This window comes from Serinus canaria, chromosome Z (assembly GCF_022539315.1).
Source record: "Serinus canaria isolate serCan28SL12 chromosome Z, serCan2020, whole genome shotgun sequence".
NCBI classification, from domain to species: domain Eukaryota; kingdom Metazoa; phylum Chordata; class Aves; order Passeriformes; family Fringillidae; genus Serinus; species Serinus canaria.
The window spans coordinates 42,662,145-42,684,765 of NC_066343.1; the positions used below are offsets into that span (position 1 = coordinate 42,662,145).

Genomic DNA, 22,621 nt, shown 5'->3' on the forward strand with positions numbered 1-22,621 from the left:
AATCCATTCTGCTAGTGATAATAGCCTAGGTGCTTTACTCATAGGTAGATTCTCAGCATGTCTAGCAGGACTAATTGTATTACCAGGAGTTATTGATGCAGATTTCACTGGTGAAATCATGATTGTGGCTTACACTTTGACACCTCCTTTGATAATAAAGAAGGGTACTTGAATTGCACAATTAGTATTATATGTCAAAATCAACACAGAAAGTGATTCTATTCAAGAAGCTCCAAAAAGAGGAGCTAGGATTTTTTCTTCAAAAGGAGACACCTTAGTAAACTTAGTCCAGCAAATGAAACAGTGACCAATGATTCCACTATTGCTGAAAAAAGCAAATCATCAGTTAAAAGTTATGGCCATGCTGGGCCCAGGTGCAGATGTGACCATCATTAGCACTCACCTGTGGCCAAAAGATTGGCCTTTAGTAAATGCTATTGATACTGTCCAGGGAGTGGGAGGTGGCATGGCACCCCAGCAAAGCCTCACTGTCATCCAAATACAACTTCCTGAAGGCCACTACATCGCTCTAAACCATACGTGATGCCACTGCCTGGCAATCTGGGAGGTTTAGTTGGTCGTGATGTCCTCTCACTAGTAAGAGCAACTTTAAGCATCCCTCAATCATAGTTTTTATCCTAAAGGTCACTGCTGAGCAGCCGCCTATCCCACTTATTCAATGGAAAACTGATGAACCTGTATGGGTAGAGCAGTGGCCCCTTACAGAAAAACAGATGCACATTGCACATTAGTTGGTTGATGAACAACTTAAAGCTGGTCAGATGAAACCTTCCATCACTCCCTGGAACACTCCTATGTTCGTGATCCCCAAAAAATCAGGAAAATGGCTTCTTCTGCATGATCTTCACAAAGTCAATGATCAGATGTGGCCCATGGGAGCTTTGCAGCCTGGCGTGCCTTTACCTACATGCTGCCACAAGATTGGGACGTTCTAGTGATTGATTTTAAAGACTGTTTTTTCATAATTCCTTTGCAACCTGAAGACACAGTGCAATTTGCTTTCACCATAGCATCAATTAACAAAGCCTCACCTGCTGCCAGGTATGAGTGAACAGTTCTTCCTCAAAGAATGCAATGTTCTCCGACGATGTGTCAGCTTTATGTTTTCTGGGCACTTCAGCCACTCAGACAACAGTTACCTAGCACCTTAATCTATCACTACGTAGATTATATTTTGCTTTGTCAAAAAGATCTCATTAAAGACAATGTTATCCATTTTTTACAACAACAGCTCGCCTTGGCAGGATTGGTAATTGCCCCTGAAAAAATTCAGCGAGAGTCACCTTGGAAGTATGTAAGATAGGAAGTTACTAAAATCATGATTCAGCCAGAAAAACTATCTGTTACCACAAACATTAAAACGCTGAATGATGTCCAAAAATTGATTGAAGACAGAGTGGATACATAACATAGCTGGCATGACAAATCAACAGCTTACACCTTTCATGCCTCTTCTACGTGGTACTGATCCACAACAGCCAGTCACATGGTCCCCTGAACACCAGAAAGCTTTAGAACTAATTGAACAAATTATTGTTGTTTCCTTTGCAGATCAAAGAATAAGTTCAAAACTCATCGGCCTTTGGTTTGTAATACAGGCCATCCCTTTGCTTTGATGATGCAATGGTCTGCTTGGCAAAAAGAAAAAGGGGGAACAGCCCCTGCAGATTAAAGTGCTAAGCAGACGCAGACTGATGAAATTGCCAAGCAGATACAGACACAGACAAAGACAGCAACAATGCAAAAAATTGCCCTTCTTGAATGACTTTTTCCTGTGTTCACTGCTGCAAAAAGCACTTGGCAAAAAACTGAAGTAATTAGTTATCTCATGCAAAAAGGCAGGCATAGATGCAGAGATGTCAGTGGCCAGGAACTTGCATGGAATAACTTGCCTATCAAAACAGCAGACTTAGAATGGATGTTGCGTCATTCTGACCCATTTCAAGGAGCCTTACTAGGTGTCCTAGGGTGACTGTTATCCCCATTCGTGTGTATGTAATTTATGCTGGATATTATGTTCTGTGCCTTTAAGACTGGCAGAGTGAGAGTTTTGTTTTGGGCCTCCTATCAGCTACCCGGCGGGACATACAGATAGCACCAGAGCATGTTGCGGCTTCTCTGCTTTTTGCCCTGCTTTTTGCTCTCGCTCTTGCCTCTGCTTCGCTTCTTCTTTGCTTGCTCTTGCTTCTTTCCCCCCTTCTCATTAGTTACTTTAGCTAAACAGTCCAAATTCCTTTCTGGACTGTTCCCCCCCCCACCCCGTTTGGACCTGCTGACTGCTCCGGACTGGGATTCAGAACACCGAGAGAGAGGTTACACCTTGTGGCTGCAGCAGCTGCCTCAGCACCGGAGGGACTGACAACAGCAAACCCCCAGGAGAGACTTTTCTGAATTTGTCATCTTTCTCAGAGCAGTGGAAGAGTGGTGTCATCCGGTATTGTTCATTGTGTGTGCTGGGGGGTGCTGTGCTTGTCAAATAAACAGGTTCTTTCCACCTCTCTCCGAGGAATTCTTCCTGAACCAATTGGGGAAGGGGCCTGTGGGTTTGCTTTTGGAGAAGCCCTTTTTGGGGATTCTCTCCAAATTTGCCCTAAACCAGGACACTAGGTTACTCTGGCAAAAGTTTGAGTACAATACCATCAGATAAATGCTTGCATTTTCTTGCTGAGTGCACTTGGCTGGAACAGCCTAAAGTAGTGAGGCAACCAGTCAAAGGTGTAACTGCTTTCACTCATGCTGGGAAGAAAACCAAAAAATCTCTCTGTGTATGGAAAGAAAATGATCAATGGCAGAGGCACCTGTTTATGGAAGCAAAGCAGATCCCTACAAACATTAGAACTAGCTGCAATTGCTTGGGCACTGTCAAGGTGGTCAAAAACACCTTTGCATGTTGTGTCAGACTCTCAATATGCCATGGGAGTAGCACAGCACAAGATGCTGTGATAAAACTCCCAAAGAATCAAAGACTTGGGGAACTATTTTTACAAATCCAAAGAGCATTGAAGATCAGAACGGAGCCTTGCTGCATCATTCATATAAGGAGCCAGTGCAACAGCTTAGGGTTAGGAGAAGGCAATGCAATAGCTGACTCGCTGGTTAGTACCAGCACTTCCTGCACCTGGTAATTCATTTGCCATGGCCAGAGAAAGTCATGAAATGTTCCATCAACCAGCTAAAGCCTTAAAAATACAGTTTGAGATTACCTGGGCAGATGCAAAAGGAATTGTCAGATCGTGCACTCAGTGCAGTTTACATGGGTCTGGTTTAGGATTAGGAGTGAACTCAAAAGGGCTAAGTGCTTGTGAGTTGTGGCAGATGGATGTAACGCATGTGTCTGTTTGGACGATTAAGATATGTTCATGTGTGTATGGATACCTACTCTAACATGATTTAGGCTACTGCCCAAGTAGGAGAAAGAGCTATGCATGTCATAAAAATCGATAATGCACCAGCATTTGTAGGGACTCGAGTTGAGAAATTTTTACAGCAATGGGGAATCAAGCATGTAACTAGAATTCCACACCTATCAACAGGACAAGCTATAGTAGAGAGAGCAAACAGAACCCTCAAAGAATATTTAGTCAAACAAAAGGTACCTGGAGAAACAGATCCCCAAAATAGGTTGAATAAGGCCCTGTTTACCTTGAATTACCTTAGTTTAGCCACTGGAGCAGAACAACCTCCTGTTGTAATACATAACAGTGGCACAAAAATGCGACCTATGCCTGAAATTCAATTATGATATAAAAACCCCTCTACAGGTCAGTGGGAAGGGCCAAGTCCATTGTTGTTTTCTGGTCGAGGTTATAGTTGTGTTTCCACAGGTCATGGATCATTATGGATACCAAGTAAATGGACCCACCCAGCACCAGTTCCCAGGACCCACAAAGCTCTTCTGAGCGATGACAGGACGTGATTCTGATACTGATTGAACAGCTCAAATCCCCTCTAATCCATTTCGTACTTGTTTAATTGGAGTTCCTTTAAAAGAAATGAAAGAGTTTGGGCCTTGGATGACAGGCAAGATATATCCTGATCACCCTTTAAGAGTTCAAGCAGTTAGGATTGCTCAAGGGCTGAATGCTACAGGCATGGAACCTCAGGAGCTTGGTATCTTAGGATCTATGCCAGGAAATTACTGTTTAGTCTTTGGGTTTTACAAAAAAGACATTGTTCTGGGCAATTTCAGTCTTCACAGTTTCAGACTTCACAGGCCAAAAAATGACAGTACTTGAATCACCCCTGAATCCCCTTGGTATTTCAATATTACTGGTTACTGTAACAATGAGATTTGGTCTATTCCATGGTATGGTAAGGCAGCAGAGAAGGCAAAAATGTTGCCTCCAGGTGTATTCTTCATTTGTGGAGATCGAGCTTGGCTGCCATACCTGCAGAAGTACAAGGAGGACCGTGCTATTTTGGTAAGCTAACATTATTTGCCCCTACTGTCCATCAGATGCTCAACACGAGTCACAAATTTAAATGCATTAGACGCAGTGTAGATCAATTGGATTCTGACTGTAAAGATGTTGAGTTGTGGGAATGGCCATATGTTATTTTAGCTTCACTTTTTGCACCACAAGTTGCTTCTGCCAAAGCCCTCACTCAGTTGAAATGTTTAACTTGTTGGACAGGAAAACAAAATAACATTACCCTCCAGAGTGTTAGATGAGCTTACTACTGATGTTGCCAGTGTCCGGCATGCTGTGTTACAAAATCGAGCAGCCATTGATTTTTTGTTACTAGCACAGGGACATGGCTGTGAAGATTTTGAAGGAATGTGCTGTATCAATCTTTCTGATCATTCTGAATCCATTCACAAAAAAGCTTCCCCAGCTGCAAAATAACATGAAGAAACTCACTGTTGTTGAAAATTCTTTTGACAAATGGCTTAAAGGACAGGGTATCACTGGCTGGTTGAAAACCTTATTGATAGAAGGAATTCATTTTCTTGCTATTGTTTTTGCTGTGATTGTTGTTCTTTGTTACATTCTTTCTTGTATGAAAAAGGGTTTAGAGTCATTTGTTAAGCAAGCCTGGGTTGTTCAAAAAGAAAATGAAGGAAGTATAGAAAGATTCCTAGCTGAGCAAGGACAAGATATTCTCCTGCGAGAATTAGACAAACCTGGCACACAAATTACAGAGTTACTCTGAAGACCATGCACCATTTTCAAACAAGATAGCTCATGTACCATCCTTAAAAGTATGCAACAAAGAAGAAAGAACACTGTATTAAGATTATTTAGCACAGTTTGGCAAAAATGCTTATAGCACTAAGTAACATGTATACACAAATATAAAATTAATAACTTGAGATAATATACTGAAAAAGATAGATATGCTATATTGATAGGCTATTGCTTGTTAAGGTGTATAAAAAATGCTATGTTTTGACTTATTGCATAAGCTAGGGTTGTGCAAAAAGAAAAAGGGGGAAATGTAGAGAGCGTTTTGGGCAGGCACTGGATAGAAGCAAGCTGCACAACCTTGCATACGTGCTTGATAGCAGAGACATGCTGCCCTTGGGCAAACAATATAAAGAAGTTTTGCCAAGATGGACCCCAAGAAGGGAGATGTGAAGGAGGATGTTCTAAGGATGTGAAGATGTGGGGCAGAACGTTCTGCTAACAGTTTCACCAAGCTATGCTACGTGAACAAAGTCTTATACATAATACTTTGTAACCAGTTATATGCATCTCACCTCACAGAACCCTGTATTAACCTATAAATGTACCCTCAGATTTGAAATAAACTGAGCATTGATCACTACCTCTATGAGGATTGATCTCTGACTCCAGAGGGCTTCTCTCTTTTCCCCCCGTCTCTCTCTCTCCCCCTTTTTGTCTCTTTAAACTATCACTATGAGCAGGTAACTCCACTCAAGATTGTTCTGAACACATGAAGCATCAGAGTTTCCTTAAGCAAGAACCTTCTGCTATTTTTCCCATCACATTCCCTCAAATTTCCCACCAGATTCTGACACAGGAAGTAGCAATTCCCTCCTCTATTCAGCTTCAAACCCAAACCCTGTGTTCATGCTTCTTTGAGGATTCCTCAAATGGAAGCATTTGTTCCTACACAGCATTCTCGTATTTTTCTGTCTCCTCCCTCAAAAGGCCACATGAAGGGTAGGAAATGCTAAGACATTATTAGCAAGCAGTATTATTGAAAAGTCAGCAGTGACAAAAGCAAAGAAAAACAAGGAAAAATCAGTGTGATGCTTGCAAGATACACAAATCCAAAAGACTAACTGTTCCTCAGCTGTCTAAAAATAGGTCTGCAAATATGGGCTTATTATGAATCTGCTCGACAAGATACCAATCTGTGCTATGCACATCAGTCTCATCAGCTGAGAAAGGTTTTTAGGGTCTTGTATTCTTATTGTTACTGTCAGATTAATGAACTGACTGCTGTACATGAGGGGGTTTGAAAGATACTCAATTGTGAAGGTGAAGTCCTAGGGCACTGGCAATTTCTACTACTTAAATTTCATCTCAGCCTCAGTCTTATCCCTGCCCCAAAAAAAACCAAAACAAAAGAAAACAAACTCAAAAAGCCCCCCCTGGAAACTACATGTAACTTGCAACTACGTTATGAGTCAAAAGGTCCACCAATGTTTTGAAAAGCTAAGATGCATCAGGTGAAAGCATCACTCTGTGATCCCATTATGAAGCCACTGAAAAACCAGAACACTGGGAAGTGTTCTCCCAAGTAAAGCTACAAATATGCTGCAGAGAGCATCAGCTATCCTCAGGAAGCCAGGGGCCATGCTTTTCCTACAAACCAGAGCTTTACAGATTGTCACACTGAGCCTGGTTTTCACCTGTTCTTACCTGTACTGATGCCCAGAGCTTGCTGAAGGTGCCACAGAGCATATATACTGTCTAGAAGCCGCATCTCCACAGGTGAGTCCCATTTTGTTTTTCCCTCTCCCCTGCTTCTACTCTTTCCCATTATTCAGATGCCACTGAGGTACTGTGAAATACCCAAAAAGACAGTCAAAACTCTTTTGCTGAACTATAGGCTGAATTTACACTTAGGATTAAAGTCTCTCAGTCATTTAAATTCCAGTGGTGAAAGAAGCTGCAGTGGCACATTTTTACACAGGATGCATATATATTTTATTTTGGGAACAACATTAAAAATTGTTTCTTAGTCTAGAATATCTATACAGAATTTAGGATATAGAGTGCCCTTTTAAATTCAAATTTTTGTCAAATGTACAAAAAATATTACAGAGAAACAATTGTTAATCAAAGCACAGTAAATGGATGCCATTTTTCAACAGTTCAAAACAGTCTCTAAACCAGTGCAAATTTTATTGCATTAAGCTTCCCAGCTCACTTAATAGATTCATAATTTATTCACACTACATCATTTCATCCTTGTAACAATAAAGTTTATTTTAAGCTCCTAATAGGAGTTTAATGTGCTTCTAAACAACAGCAAACAATCCCTTTTATTTGCACCATTGGTTGATGCAGACTGAAAGAACAAATAAAAACGCCATCTGATCCTCTCATGTATGCATCACAATATACAGCACAGGAGACTACAGAACTAGAATCCAATTCAACCATTCAGTTTCAACTCTTACAAGTTAAAAGGATGTTCATTTTTAAAAAGATACATAGTGAAAAGTGGATATACAGAATGCATTTTAAGATGTTTATTAGTTGAAAGAAAAAAAGAACCCTTTGTTGAAAATATACAATTATGTGAATAAGATTACCTGCTTACTGTAAATAAAATACGAGTTATCTGCATTGAAATAATTGCTGAATTAAGAGTTTTAAAAAGAAAAAACTACTGAGTGGATTCTTCAGTTCCTTACACTTTAACAATTTGTTTTAAAAATATAATTTCTATTATCTAATTTATTATACATTTTGAAAATATCCCCTATGTTGCAGTTATTCAAGGAAAGCAGAAAACTCAATGAAAGGTATATTCTTTTAGCTGCAGCAATACAAAAAAGCCATTAATTCACAGTTAAAATAGAATATTACTCATTCACAAGTGCAATGTAGCTTGCGCATAACCAATGTGAAATTCCACCAGGAACAAGACTAAGTTACTTGCAAAGTTGATTTAGTTTGAAATACATATAGTAAATAAAGTATTTTCCATTACAATTGTATTGTCTAAACTTAAGTTACATAAAATTTGAAGACAGGATATGATTATAAGTAACATACAGATGCTTCTAGTAACATGTAAAACTGGTACCAATTACTGCGCCAACTCTGCAGCCACATCAGTCTCCTAGACCTAAAAGGTTTTCAAAGTTGTCAGGTTTTAGTGATGTGCCAGAATATAATTAACAAAAAAAATCTTTTTAACTTAAGAATCCTGATTTTAAACATTTAAGACCTCATTTGTTGTTTTAATTCCACAAAAAACCCAGCTCTTCGCATGTGAGCACACAAGCCATATATGTAACTGATTTCAGCTGGGTGAAAGGTGCAAGATAGTATCTTAGCACAACTGGCTGCAGTTCAACATCCTTATGGAAACAATTCAAGGAAGCTACTCTTTGAAAATTGTTCTTCCAAAACAAAATTTCTCAGTTCTTAGGTGCACCTGAAATTCATTGTTTGCATCCACTTTTGTTATGAGGTTGCTCTACACCGTCATTTTGTGCACACACATATTGCATGTTTTGAAGTTAGCATTGATTTGCAAATATTTTCCTCAGGTTTTATGTGGGAATTACAAAATGTATAGACAGAAGAATCATCTCCTGAACACTGGCTATTGAGGTACTAGAAAGAGTATGTGGAGGCAAGAGTTTCACAAATGAGCAAAATGCTACTTCTTCTGTTTATATTGACAGAAAAACAGAACCAAAATCTAGCTTATCCTCATCCATCCTTCACAACACTTTGCTCAGATCAGTAATGTACATAATGGATTCAGATAAATTTGGATTCCTAGGAGTTGGGTGTCAAACAAGTTAGAAGCATTTGTACATTACTAAGTCATCCCCATGTAGTGCAGTTCATCCTGTCAACTAAAGTTCATCCTGTCAACTAAATTGCAAAAGTGTGCCTTTAGTGCCTAATTTTCAGAAGAACAAAAGTGTTTGCAATGCACTCACAAAAAACTTTCAAAACTTTTCCCTGGTTATTTTTGGCCAGATTTTATGAAACTTACTTTTCCCCCCCAAAAAAGCATCTGAGATGAAAATAAATTGTTTTCAGAGATCTCCCTTTTCATCTGAACTATGGATTACATTAATAAAACAACTGATTAGTTAGCTATTCTAGAACCTAAGCATTAAGAACTCCCTATAAAAAGGAGAAGGTCTTCCATTTTTATTCTATATTAAAGAATCAATTCCAATATGCAGATTGAAGATTTCAAGTAGCTACATGCAGGACTTCTACCACTCTGAATACCAGGTGCCTACACCAGGAATAGCAATTAATTTGTAGTGTACAAAAATGCCAATATGCAAGAGCAAATCAAAGCAAGCCCAATTCTACAGATGATCTTTTCTCCTCTGGCTTTATTTTGTTGGGGTTTTTTTTGTTTGTTTAGTGTATATAGCTGGGAAAGATTTAACAATTAACAGTAGATATTGTGACATGATCTGCTTTGCTGTCTTTACAACACTACTCCCTTATTAGTCTATATTTTCAGCAACAAAGGAGAAAGTTGTTTAGAAATGAGGATGATGTGTTTACAGAAACTAGTTCATAGTATTATTTACTATGTTTTAAAACTGTTTGGATGTCACATATCTAGCATTGTCTAGACAGATTTTCCTTGCCATTTAATGAGTAGGGAGAATTTAAGGGTAACTAAGACTTGATTCCTTGTAAATTGCATCACATAATCACATTGTTTGTCTATTTAATACTCAAAAATAATGGTCTTTGTGTAGCTGTCTGTGGAGAAATAATGTATAGAGTTATACAGAAAAAAATTCTGGCTTTAATTTGTAGAAATATTAAGCTGTTTGGATCAATGCTTTAGATAGACTTGAATTTTAGAAGGATGGAACCATGTCAAAGACGTAACTGGAGAAAAGAGAAAAAGATGAAGAATCAAGGACTGTTCTTTATGTGATGTAGGTCAGATATCAGCAAGCAACTGTGCATAAACCCAAAAAAGAATAATAATAAAAAAATCATTACGTGCTTTCTTGCTTTTAATTGCTGAGAAAGCGCAACAGTTTTATCAGGAGAGAATCTGTCCAGGTAATATCCCCATATTAACTTAGGAGCAGCACTTGTAGACAAAATACAAGGCATCAGTCTATGATGTAAATATATTTTGTCACATATAGTGCAACTCCCTTGTTTTCACCTCATGAAAAAAAAGTTGGTTTATTGTTTCATGTAAAAAATTGTTCCAGACAGATCTTCATCCCTCATCACTTTGAAGAATGAAAGTTTTAAAAGTACTATCAAGAAAATACATTCAAACCCAGATGCAATTCGTATTTTAAGTCATGCTCCTTTTACATGCTACAAATATATTTTTTTCTCTATGAATTATTCCATTGCAAAAGCCATACCACTAACTTTCAGTAAAAGCCTGGAATAAATTTTATCATATTCTTCAAGTAACAGAAACACTTACACTGTTGACCAGTATCCAGGCTCTCCTTGCCAAGACTACGACTACTGTAGTCTAAATATGTGAGGTGAGGAAGTGTCTTATTGTCGTGGTTTGGAAGTGGTTTTTTTTTTGGAGACAGTGGTTAGCCCAGTGGGGGCTCAGGTGTGAATATTGGCACCTGTTTGGGCCAATGAGGAGATGGTTCCGCCTCTGAGAACACAGGGTATAAAGGTAGAACTCCCAGGAAGTGACACGCTCTTGCCTGTCGGTCAGCAAAGGGATCGGTCAGTTCTCTCTCCCCCTCCGGCTGTAGGCCGGGTGGGGGAGGGGCAAAGGCCACGAGGCGCCGTGAGCTAGGCCGGAGACCTTGGATCTTGGAAAGAGAGAGAGAGAGAGAGAGACCGGGGGGGGAAGTGAAAGGATGGAGGGGTGGAAGTAGTGAAAACACCGAGCAAATTCCCCCCCCCCCACCCCGCTTCCTAGAGAGAGAGAGAGAGAGAAGAGAGAAAAGAGATAAGATGCGCCGGGCAGCTCCTGGAAGTCGGCCAAGAGTGAGAAGGAGAGTCCGGCACCTAGAGATGATTTTAACTTTTTTCCTTCACGATGGAAACCTTCCAGACGTTGATCCTCCCGGAGGACAGAGATAAGAACAAGAAGAAATGGACAAGTGAAATGAGAGGTTTGTGTGAGTAGGGAGTAGTGGAGTTAATGAGAAGAATTTACTTGGGAAGAGATAAACGGAGGAGCAGTTTTTTTTTCGGCTGTGGACGGACTAACTTTCTATTGTAACACAGAGACTGCGGTTTTGGGGGGAAAGCAATGGCTCAGACCCAAGAAAGGCAGTGAAGAGTAGTGGTAGGCAGAAATCAGAAATGAGAGGATTTCTGTCGTGAAGCCCTTGCCCCGGGGGAAATGGGGGGGATTTTGTTATCCCAAAAATGGAGAGACTGTCGTTTTGTGGAACTGACCAAAGTATCCTTAAAAAGAGAAACCCCAAAAGCAATCTTCTGGTCCATTTCCATGGTGAGAGCATGGAATATGGAAAGGGGTTAGTCAAGAAATGGCACAAGGAGAAGACTGCTTCCTCTTTAATAGAATGTATTGATTGTTAGAAGAAGGATAATGGACTGAGAATTAACACCTGAGAGATGGGGACTGAAGGAAGATTGGAGTTTGTATTGTATGTTGTAATGTGGGTTGAGAGGGGGAGGAGAAATGTGTTTGAAAGATTTCCATTCTGTTCTTTGTGTGTGGTGTGTGTGTGTGTGTGTGTGTGTGTGTTAATAAAGTTTTTTTCCTTTTATTCCTAAATTGGTGTTTGCTTGCTCTGTTTCTGGTCACATCTCACAGTAGGCACCACGTGGATGTGTTTTCATGGAGGCACTGGCATTGTGCCCAGTCCGAAACCAAGACACTTATCTACTAGAAGCAATACAAAAGATGGATACATCTTTTCAGATCATACACATAAGCACTTCATTTCTGCTAATATACACTTGAAGACCACATTTATAAATACATCTTAATTGAAATATTGAATCTGGACTATCAGTGCAAAATAATTAACCCACAGGCTAGTATAAAACCAAGGGAGAGGGTGATAAAGAATTCAAGGAGGACACCTCTTAAACACACATGCAAATAGTATAAAGCATAATTTTTTTTTTCAGGCAGTGTCTGTTGACAATTCTTGTGTGTATTCTAATACCATTAGAGCTTCCTACTTAATTTTGAGAATGCCATCCATTTCTGAGCTGCTTTGTGTAGAAGCTTATCCTTCTTTGGAGAAAGCAGCCAGTACATTTACAGAACCTTATAGTTTATCAGATAGAGAATACAGGAAAGTTGAGTGTAAGTCTTTGTTTTCTCACAGCTGTAGATACGCATTTTGAAAAGGTCAGCAAAGGTAATTCAGGATACTGACTGGGACAAGAGTCAGGGAAAGGGTAGCAATTTAATGTACTGTCTGATGAAATTTAATGTACTATTGGATGAAAGCAACTGCATTGCAGCTTCCAATCCAAGGTGTCAAATATTTCCATTCATACAACCATACCACACATTAATAAAAGGACCCCTCTAGAGGTAAAGGTCATTTTAAAGAAGCATGGAGAATCTGAGCCCTGGAAAAGTACTTCATTAAAATACACCAATATTGGTGGCCCTGAAGAAAGTCACCAAATATAGACTGCTGTTTCATCATCAGCTTTTTGAGTAACTTGATATCGTGGAGGAAAATTTTGAGGAAATTAAAGAATTTATGTTTGGGAAAAGCAGATCAACCACTGAAACAAATTCATAATTTTAAAACATTTTGGAAGATTTTACAATGCGCCCATGAGATGAATGAGAAGAATACATGTTGCAGTTCAATGAAACTGATTTGACAAATTGCTCAATTAACACCTTTTGAGACTCAAAAGTGTATATGTCACCATGCTCTTGGGTTTGTTCAGCTCTGCTTTTGTCTCTCCGAAATATGGTGTATGTCTTCCTTACTTTTATATTAAAGGTGCTCCAAACCACTTCCTGCAGCACTCAACCCTGCTGCTTGGTGGAACATCTATTCTCTGCATCTTTTCAAGAACTTCCTTTGGTAATTTTTTAAGTGCAAGTCTGTATTCACTATCAAAGACCTCTGAAATAGAAAAAGCACAGTTGAGGTTATTTAAGAAACACTATGTACAATGCACACTACTATTCCTATAAAATGCTTTTGGTGATTTTTATATAGTAACAAATTATTTCATTAACTAGATGCTGTTGATTTCTTTTTTTCAAAATGCACCTTCTCAGAGGACCTGAAAAGCATCCCCATAAGATGTTGTGGCACCACAGCACATCACAAAGTGAATGCCCATTGCTTCTTTCACAGTTCCATTTGCCTGTTCCCAGTGCAGTTCCCCCCTATCACATTCTATAAGGGAGTCACTTTGATTGTGTAGCACCAAATAGAAGACAGGATAGAAGACATCAGTAGAGGGTAGGAAATCAGGTGTTTAGATAACATAGGTCTGATATGTGGGTCAGAGAAAAATGGACAAGACTGGAAAAAAACTTTCAGACATGAAGAATTAAAACTTCAAGCTCTTCAAATACTCTTTGTTTAAAGTAACTAATTACTGGTTTCAAACAAAGTCAAAATGAATGGTTCCATCTGAATTATATTTACTATATATAATATACTATTATATTTACTAAAAGCAATACCTAAAGATAGTGCAGCAATTTTCACTAAAATATAACTGAATCTTAGAAACAGATTTTTACACTAGCTTTCATGTAAAATATCCACAGGGATTATGCATTTCACAGTATTTTTTTACTTACCAATGTCAATGTTTTCTCTTCCAAGAGACACCAGAGACAGGAAAAGAATTTCCCTGTAAAAACTCCTAGGGAATATTTTGAAGGTGAGTCAATGAAAGGATCAACTATCCTCTTTCCAAATCAATATTGAAAACTTCCATTATGTAGTTTCTACAACTGTTCTGTTAACCTTGCTTGTGAAAAAAGTGACCAATCTACACAACTATTAGCTTAAAGTTTTTTAATGCCTGAATACTTTTACTTGATGCAGAAAGCCACATTACTCCCAAATCCTAATAGTTACATTTTCTATGAAAAATTCCTCTGCCATAGAAATGCCTAATAAACATGAAATATTAAATTAACCACCATTTTTAATTTATTATGAATTCATTCCGGCTTGACCATAAAGCAATGTGTGGGTATGGGTTTCTTTCAGATCACCCATACTTTTGTTTTTTGTTTCAGAATGTCATGGTCAATCTCAGAAATAGGTATCATTAAATAATCGGGAATTATTTTTTCCCCTTATGGAAGTCATAAAGATGCTTCTCCAAGCAGAGCAGTTTCTGTTTCTTTTTAGTAACTACAAAACACAGAAACAAAGATGACAAATTATCTGCTGTAATTTACTTCAGAGTCTGTGATTTTGTACAAGGCCTTCCTTAAACTGCAGTGCAGGTTGCAAAATACAAGAATTATTTACACATCTCCCTCTCTTTGAGACTCATGCTGCATGCACTTTTCATAGCCAATACTCCAGATTGCTAGAATTTCAGAAGATATAACTAGGAGAATATTTCACACAATGCAACAGGACACTTGTATTTTTCAATTTGCTAGATCTGGAGCAACATCAAAATCTGTGTAATTAATACCTGCATTTTTCTCATTGTAAAATGTCCATTTTTATTAAACAATCACATTTATGCAACTGATTTGTATGAACTATGCATCTGAATATAGAGTGCATCTGTTCTTAACACAGGTGTAAAAAAATACACATGGGTTTTGGTGGACACTAATGAAATGGAATCTTCCCGAGAGGTCTTTATAAAATTATCACTAAGAAACACACACAGTCTGATCTTATTTAATTTTTAGTGGGGAGAAACTAAGAGGAGATTATGCCTTTACCTCTGTCGTTTCACATCTGGCTTAACTTTCTGTAGGAGGAGGTCGATTGGCTTCATAACATCATTGTGTTGAATACTTAGTTTGATGTTCTCCAACAATGTGTTTGTTGCCTGCTGATTTTCTACCAGTGTGGAGGGTTTTTTTTCAGAAGAATCTGGGAAGTGGAAACATACAGACTATTACAGCAGTAAAGACTTTTTTTCACTTTAATAAGCAGAAGTATTTCCAAAACTAAGATACACATAGAGAACCTCTACTCAATCTAGAGAAATCTGTTATAATGGGGGGACCTAGTCTAGACGGGGCTTATAGTCTTCACTCAAAAGTAACTGTACCCAGACGTTACAGGATGCATCAAGTATCCATGTGCAAGAGGTCCCACATGACAGAGAAATACATGAGACTGAAGAGTACCCAGCATCAGATGTTGCCTGTGATGGTTGGTCAGCTCCGTTTGATTTCTGTACTTAAAAATTATGTTCACTGCAAGAAGATTTTTGTTACACAAGGGAAAAGAAATAAAATAGAAGTGTCACTTTCCTTAGCAAAGAAACTTTTCTTATTAAAGCCCTTCTTAAAAGCCATCTACAATTAACTGATAACTCTGGGATATATATTGAAATAGATAATGCAAAGTCGAATCAAACAGGAAAGAAAATGACCGAGACATTTACCATCATTATTTGTCACTTAAAATGCCATGCTCAGAATAAGACTGAACTACTATTTTCTGGAAGACAGTGACTGATGAGGGAATAATAAGTCCATAAACTGGCAAGGAAGTAACTTTACAGATTAGACATTGAGTACATGGTGTGTAAATGAACTGCAGACCAAGCCTAGTTATCTTCACCATATTGACATGATGTTTTCATCAAACTGACATATATGATGCTTTACAAATGTAATTTTGTGTTTTCAGAATATTTTCTGACACTGCTATATGGCCTATTTTATTTCCACATCCAAAAAAGGCCCTTTGTTCCTTCGTTTACATATATATATATATATGCATCTTCATTCATGGTTAGATGATTTGGGGATGCTTTTCATCCATGTGGTTACATCAATATGCTTTGTAGAATCTGAGGGAAATAACACAAGTTGTGCTATGCTCTTGATTGTAATTTTCTCATCAGTCTCTTTATTTTAAGGATATTTTTCAACAAACACCTTTTAATTCCTTAGAACCAAAATTAGCATGACAGTTTTTAGCATGATAGTTTTTAGCATAGTTTTTAAAAATTAAAACATGGAATTAGAAGGTTTTCTGATGATCAGAAGTAAGGAAGTCCTTAAGTTCTTATAACCAGTCTGCCTGTTTTTATGCTAGACAAGGCTTTCTTTGCTCTTACTTTTTCGCAGTCAGGAGGGGTGCCAAATGTACCTATTGGAGGGACTGGTGAAGTTTCATTCATTTACAGAAGTAAAAAATATTTTCTTGTAACAGAGCCTTCTTGTACATGCCTGCATAGCTATTACCAGATAATGCAGTGAAACTGAAGTGGAACTTAATGCATTCAAATCAAGTGAGGGTTATTTAGAACCACATCTAAAGCAATCAGCAGTAAATGTATGACATGTGATGAGCAGATCAAACTTATTTTCACAACTGATTTGATACAAATTTGGTACCCAAAGTACCTAAGGGATTGCAGATGCTTCTGGATACTAACAAAATACTGCAAATTGATGGGCTGTGTACATTTCAGCCACTATAAACCAACCGTTTCTTTCCATAGTCTCTTCTCCCTCTGTTTTCTGTAGCATTTGTTTTACTTACTGAGATTTCTCCAAGATATATATAGGGGCTCCCCCGGCTCTTGGTGGAGGTTGATATTGTCCCATAGAAGATGGATGTATACTAGCTTGCTATCTTGAGCAAGAGATGTCAAAGGAAGCTAAAAACACATGCGAAAAGGGAATATGTTTTAAAAACACCAGTATAATGTTATGTTATTTAAAACTCCTGCCCTTTTACTATTTTTGCAAACAAAGAAGGTTAACTTCATTTAACTTGAATATAACAAACAGGAGCAGATGTTATCCTCTACACTAAACTGCACTCAACCAGGGTAGTCACAAGTACTGCAGCATTTAATTATCTTTTATAATTTATCCTTATGTATGAAGAACATTTAGTTTTCTACAGGCATCTGAAGAAAATATTTTTGAGTATGTATCTGGAAATATCTTTTGTGTACCAGACACAGTACTTGATCTGTATTACTAGTCATACCATATCGCAGTATTTTCTGACCTGATGAACATTTTGGTATGCATGTCTACATATTGGCCTTCCCAAAAAGCAGAAAGAATCTTCATATGTATACAAATAGGAACTATTTATTTCAATTAAAAATATAGGGTCAGAACAACACTTATGTAATTATTTTATAAAATTAAGTGCCTCTGGAATCACTAATACAGTAAGAAATACCAGGCAAGAAAAACTTATTACTTAGTGTATCTACTGAAATAATAATTACATTATATTATGTCCCATCTTGCTGTTTTCCCTGTTAATGCATTGTAGTTTTCCAGGATGCTTTAGATTTCATTAGTATTGTCTTTAACTTCATTTTTTGGAAATTTTTTCTCAGTTCTAGCTGGGTTTTTGGGAAAATTGAGGGAAAGAATTTAAAATTGAAGTGTGTACACTTCAGGAAAATACTACTTTTTTGGCATGTATCAAATACATATTTGATTTCAATTTGTACCTGCACATAAAAATGATATAGGTTTCAATCTACTTTAAATTAGAAAGGCAAAATACTCAAAGGATAGATCTGTTCTACATTCTTTTGTGTCTAGTCATGTAGTAATGAAACTCTGTGGAGTTTGAATAGCAAAACCTATTCTTGGAAGAGAACAAATAATAGTGTCCAGTAACTTTAAAAGATTATAACTCAAGTGTGTAACTCACTCTGTGTATTTCAATATAGTACAGTTTTTGAGTTCTTCACAGACTCATCTTGTTTCCTATTCTTCAATGAATCTTACTCTCTGGGTTTGCAGTAGAGAACATCTTGACTAGAATTTGAAGACTGTTTTCACACATCTCCCTTCAAGAATCCTTGTGGGAAACAAACCTATCTACTTGTATGATAAAAACCCAGTAATTTAAATTCAGCTGCTCAGGAATTATTTAGGCAATTGTTTTGAACCAAGCCCTCCAGCTTTGCTCACTGTAATACCTGCCAATCTAACGTGAGGATGCCATTTACCTGCACTCCCCCATTGCAGTGCTCAGATGTCAGAATGAGTCCAGGTAAGTTGCTGGGCAGATCCAACCGTTGGAAATACCAGACTAGGTTCCAGAAGATTATGGGGTGTTGATTGATGAATTTGGATGTATGAATTACTTGTTCTCCCTCATTTTCCAGGAGTGATTCAAGCTCCTTACGCAGTACCAAGGGGCTCAAGTAGGGTACAGATACAGGGGCAGGGTTACGTTGTTTTATTAAAGGATCCTAAAAACAGAACATACACAAAAAAAAAAAAAAAAAAAGTTTTGGTTTTTTGATTTCCTTTGTGGTTTTTTGTTTGTTTGTTTGTTGTGGGGGGGTTTTTTGTTTTTGCTTTTGATTTTGTTTTTACTAAATCAAAGAAGATTTTTCTTCCAGAAATACTTTTCAGGATTACTTGCCCTGGAAACCTCCATTGCAGAGTTTCTTCTGAGACTTGGAAGAAGCTCTGGAGCTACTGAACACACAATAACTTTAACAGCACCACCAGTTTTGACTGTTGGAAATTTCTTAATTTTAAAGAACAATTACCTATGCTTTTTCTATTATGTAAACAAGAAAAAAAATACTAATTTGTTAGAACTGGTTCCTGATTGTGCAGTTTTAAGCTATCTAAGCTGGTAGCCAGTACCAAGTCTGCAGAAATGCCAAGCCTGCAGCAATGGAAAGTGAAGAGAAATGTCAATAATTATATGAGCTGTGGACCTGAATTGTGACTTCACATGTTAAGACAGCCTCTGGAAAATAACAAGTACCAAAAGAGAGGAGAAACACTTTTTTCACACGAAAGGTAGGAGTCTCGATACTGCCTCTCACCTTCTCCCATCCACTACGCAGGTAAGCCTAACAGAATATACAGAAGAAGTGTAAGTAAATGCACAGAAATGGAACAAACTTTCCATCTTGCAATATGTTGCACTATTTTGTTTAGTCAGCTGTTGGCATTGCTTTACTATTGAACTTCCAGTTTTAGAAAGACAAAGACTAGCCTCATTCTGTTAGAATTCTTCATTTGACAAAGTATTGGAAAAGCAATTTTAGATTAACTGAACTAAGATTTTTTTAGTTGTAAGAAGGTGAAAGTATGCTTGGCCATTTCCATTCTGCAAATGGACAGGAATACTACTAGTAGAATATTATTATATTCATTGTCTTCAATATTTTTCTCTCAACCGATTATGCAGCTTCTAGACTTACCACAGCTTCCTGCAAACTATTTGGAAGACTAACTGTTGAAATGCCATGAGACGGTCTCTGAGAGAGATCAATGTTTTGCAGTGGACCTCCCACACTGTGGCTCCGAGTCAAGGACACCCCCCTTTTTGGTGGATTATTGGCATGTGTCTTCATGGTGGTGGGATCTGTAGTCTGTTCTTCTGTCAAATCACTGTGTGAATTTTAGAAGAAAATACGCTAATATTTCAGCATTTCTATGGCAACAGGAAGGAAGCAGAGGAAGGCTGCCAAGATCCCAAACCAATTTTCTCTATTAATCTGATATTGTATATTCCCAGTTAGCTCCATTGTTTAGGGAACACAGAAAAAAATGTGCCTCAAACCAGTATAAACATCCCTTCAGAAAAGCAGCTAGGTATAACTTAAGATATGAATCTGACAGCACTGCAGTTCTATACAGAAACCTCTGCTCTTGTACAGCTCTACCTTGCTTTAAAAAAAAGCAATCCACGGTTTTGCTGATCTATGAAGAGTATCTCCTTTTGATACACTCACCTTTACTTCCTCTTCCCTTTATGTCCTAAGTGTCATAAACAGAACAACAGTATAGCAGAAAGTAATTTAAAAATAGCATGCCAAAGTAATAATAAAAAAAAATGTATCAAACTCATTGAGCAAGCTAATTTAAGTAAAGTCAGGCTTGTTAGATTTAATGCAGACAATCAAGACATTTGCAGATCTGGGAATATTCATTCTGTGCTCCTTTTAATTATAGTGGATAAAGCTACAGCTTAAACTACTGTACAGAAGAACAAAGAAAGTGAAACAGAAAGTGCCTGCTTCCAGATAATTTGTAGAGTGAAGAGATTATTTAGCAGTGACTTTTGGTTCTAAATTTTACTTTAGTTAAAAATACACTGTCACAAAATAAAGATGTTAATATAAACAGTACCACCTTTAATGTTTAGTGTATTAAGACTAACTACTATTGCATTGATTAAAGTTTTAGTTATCTGATACAGGCATTAGCTCATTACTCTGAGGCACTAATACTCCAGAATTTCAAATCTGATGATTAAAAAAAACCCCAGAAAATTACAACAAAATGTAACTATCCCAGCAAAAAGGTCACAATTCATAGCAGAATTATTTTAGTTCTTCCCTCATGACACCTTCCCTTTAATGCTTTTTTTCATCAAACTGTTTCAAAAGCGGTATTATTTTTCAGTTTTACGTAGGGTTTGTTTGTTTCAGTTTTACATAGGTTTTGTTTGCGTTCCATTTAGTGGAGCACAAGTTTAGCACTAGTCTTGAGTGCTCCCAGAACTTTCTCTCAAGCAAAGTGTTCCAGCAAATGGACTTATTTTGTCCCATAGTTTGGTGTCCTTACTGTTAAATAATACATACAAGGAAAGGAGAAGCAATTCTTGAATTTCTGTGTGAGTTTAAATGGTGATTGGATTTTAACCATACTGAGTAGAGGTTTTACCTATTGATCAACAGCAGCTGGACATGAAGATTCATTTCTATATAGCTGTATCTTTAGAACCTACTCAGTTGGTGGAATGAGTTTACTTCAAAAAGACAAAAGCATGCTTAAAACATGCAGAAAGTGAGAAAGGAAAGAGATGATCCTCAAGTTACAACCGTACTTCATCACATTTGGTATAAAAACCAACCTTACCCTTACAAGCGTGGAAGTACTGATGCATTTCTGACAGAACTAACAGTCCTGTAGTACCTACCCCTGCTCAGCTGCAGAGCTGGTTTCTTCAGCTATGGTGTGGCTGGACTGCAGGTGATCTGAAAAACTGATCAAGTCAGCAACGGCTGGACTGGTCAACAGTTTCTGCTCCAGAGGGTCTGTGGTTAATGGAAGGGTGCCACTCTGTAAACTATCTCCTGAGGTACTTTGCTTCAGGAAAAAGCTGAAGTTACAACATGAATGGGAGGGAGAAAAATAAAAAGGTAAAGATATAAGCATAAAATCTTAAAGTTATTATTTTCTATATTTACTTTTCAGAAGTAGCAAAAGAAGGAAACACAACACTAAAAATCTTGACAACAAACCATAAATTTCATCCTGTTCCCACTCATGCAACTTATACAGGCAGAGTAAATTAACATATAGAGAGACTGATCTGCAAAAGAAGACATTCTACACTGCACATAATTAATTACAAGCGAACTTAGTTTGTCATGGCTTCACATCAGCAACAGTGTATTAACAGGTGACACATCACTGAAAATGGTTGCTATTGTAATGTGACATTACAGACTACATGACAACACAAATGTGTCTTGCTTTGTAAAGTCTCTGAAGTTCATACTCTACAGTTAATTCAGGTGTTTAATTTCTGCATTAGAGAACTAGTGGAACATATGTTTCACAGCAATAACCATGGCAGTGAGAACTGAAATTTAATTTTAAGTTCAATTTTTCACAGTGCAACTAATAGAGGTTAAAAACAGCAAGCAGAGAAGCTTAAACTGCAGAAACAATAAGGTAGAGCATCAGGAACTAAATGCTAACAAATACGGTCTGGGAAAAATTCCTTGCTGACAGATTTATAAAACCTCTTCCTATGCTTTTACAAAGTTTAAAGTAGGCTTTGTTTGAACATCAAAAAAAAAAAAAAAAGAGAAAACGTTTAAAAAGAAAATAATGAAATGAAAAAGTTCTTTGGGTTTTGGCTGTTTTACAATGCAACTCAATAGTTTACACAACTAATTTCCTTCAGTGCAATCACGACTGCAATAGACAGTAACATTCTTGCTAACATCTGTATGAGGAAAGATATCGAAGATCCTCTTGTGAAAAAATATAACCATGCACAGGTACAAAGGCAGAACTGGAGCATCTATAAAATGCACTGACCTTGCAGAGCCACGAAGGTCTTTAAATTCAACATTAAGCAAAGGTAGGAAGGTACTTTTACAGAAAGGGCAAGTAGTGTTCAGGTTTGAGTCATCTGCTGTCCACCCAGCCATGATTTCTTCATCATAAACCAAAGCATCACAAGCTCTACACTGAGAGCAGCTTGACATTAAAACCTAGAACAGCACAGAATTAATATTATTTGGGCTCTTTTACAATTGTTTTTTATAGGCTTAGTACCCATAGAAATTTAACAGGTACCAGAAGGCCAGTGGGAAGAAAT

General features: G+C 37.6%; 1 protein-coding gene across 5 annotated transcripts in view; it reads right to left on the reverse strand.

Moving 5' to 3' along the window:
* Positions 1–11,850: 11,850 nt before the first annotated feature.
* The window catches only part of DENND4C (DENN domain containing 4C), a 68,849-nt gene continuing 58,078 nt past the window's right edge, over positions 11,851–22,621 (reverse strand). For all 5 annotated transcript variants that reach the window (XM_050986646.1, XM_030237144.2, XM_050986644.1 and 2 more), the window contains 8 exons: positions 22,339–22,514; positions 21,206–21,388; positions 19,482–19,671; positions 18,264–18,509; positions 16,820–16,937; positions 15,037–15,190; positions 13,921–13,985; positions 11,851–13,228 (listed from right to left, as the gene is read on the reverse strand). In XM_050986646.1, coding sequence (XP_050842603.1) covers positions 13,092–13,228; positions 13,921–13,985; positions 15,037–15,190; positions 16,820–16,937; positions 18,264–18,509; positions 19,482–19,671; positions 21,206–21,388; positions 22,339–22,514 — 1,269 coding nt within the window. In that variant the 3' untranslated portion in view covers positions 11,851–13,091. The remainder of the gene's footprint in view (positions 13,229–13,920; positions 13,986–15,036; positions 15,191–16,819; positions 16,938–18,263; positions 18,510–19,481; positions 19,672–21,205; positions 21,389–22,338; positions 22,515–22,621) is intronic.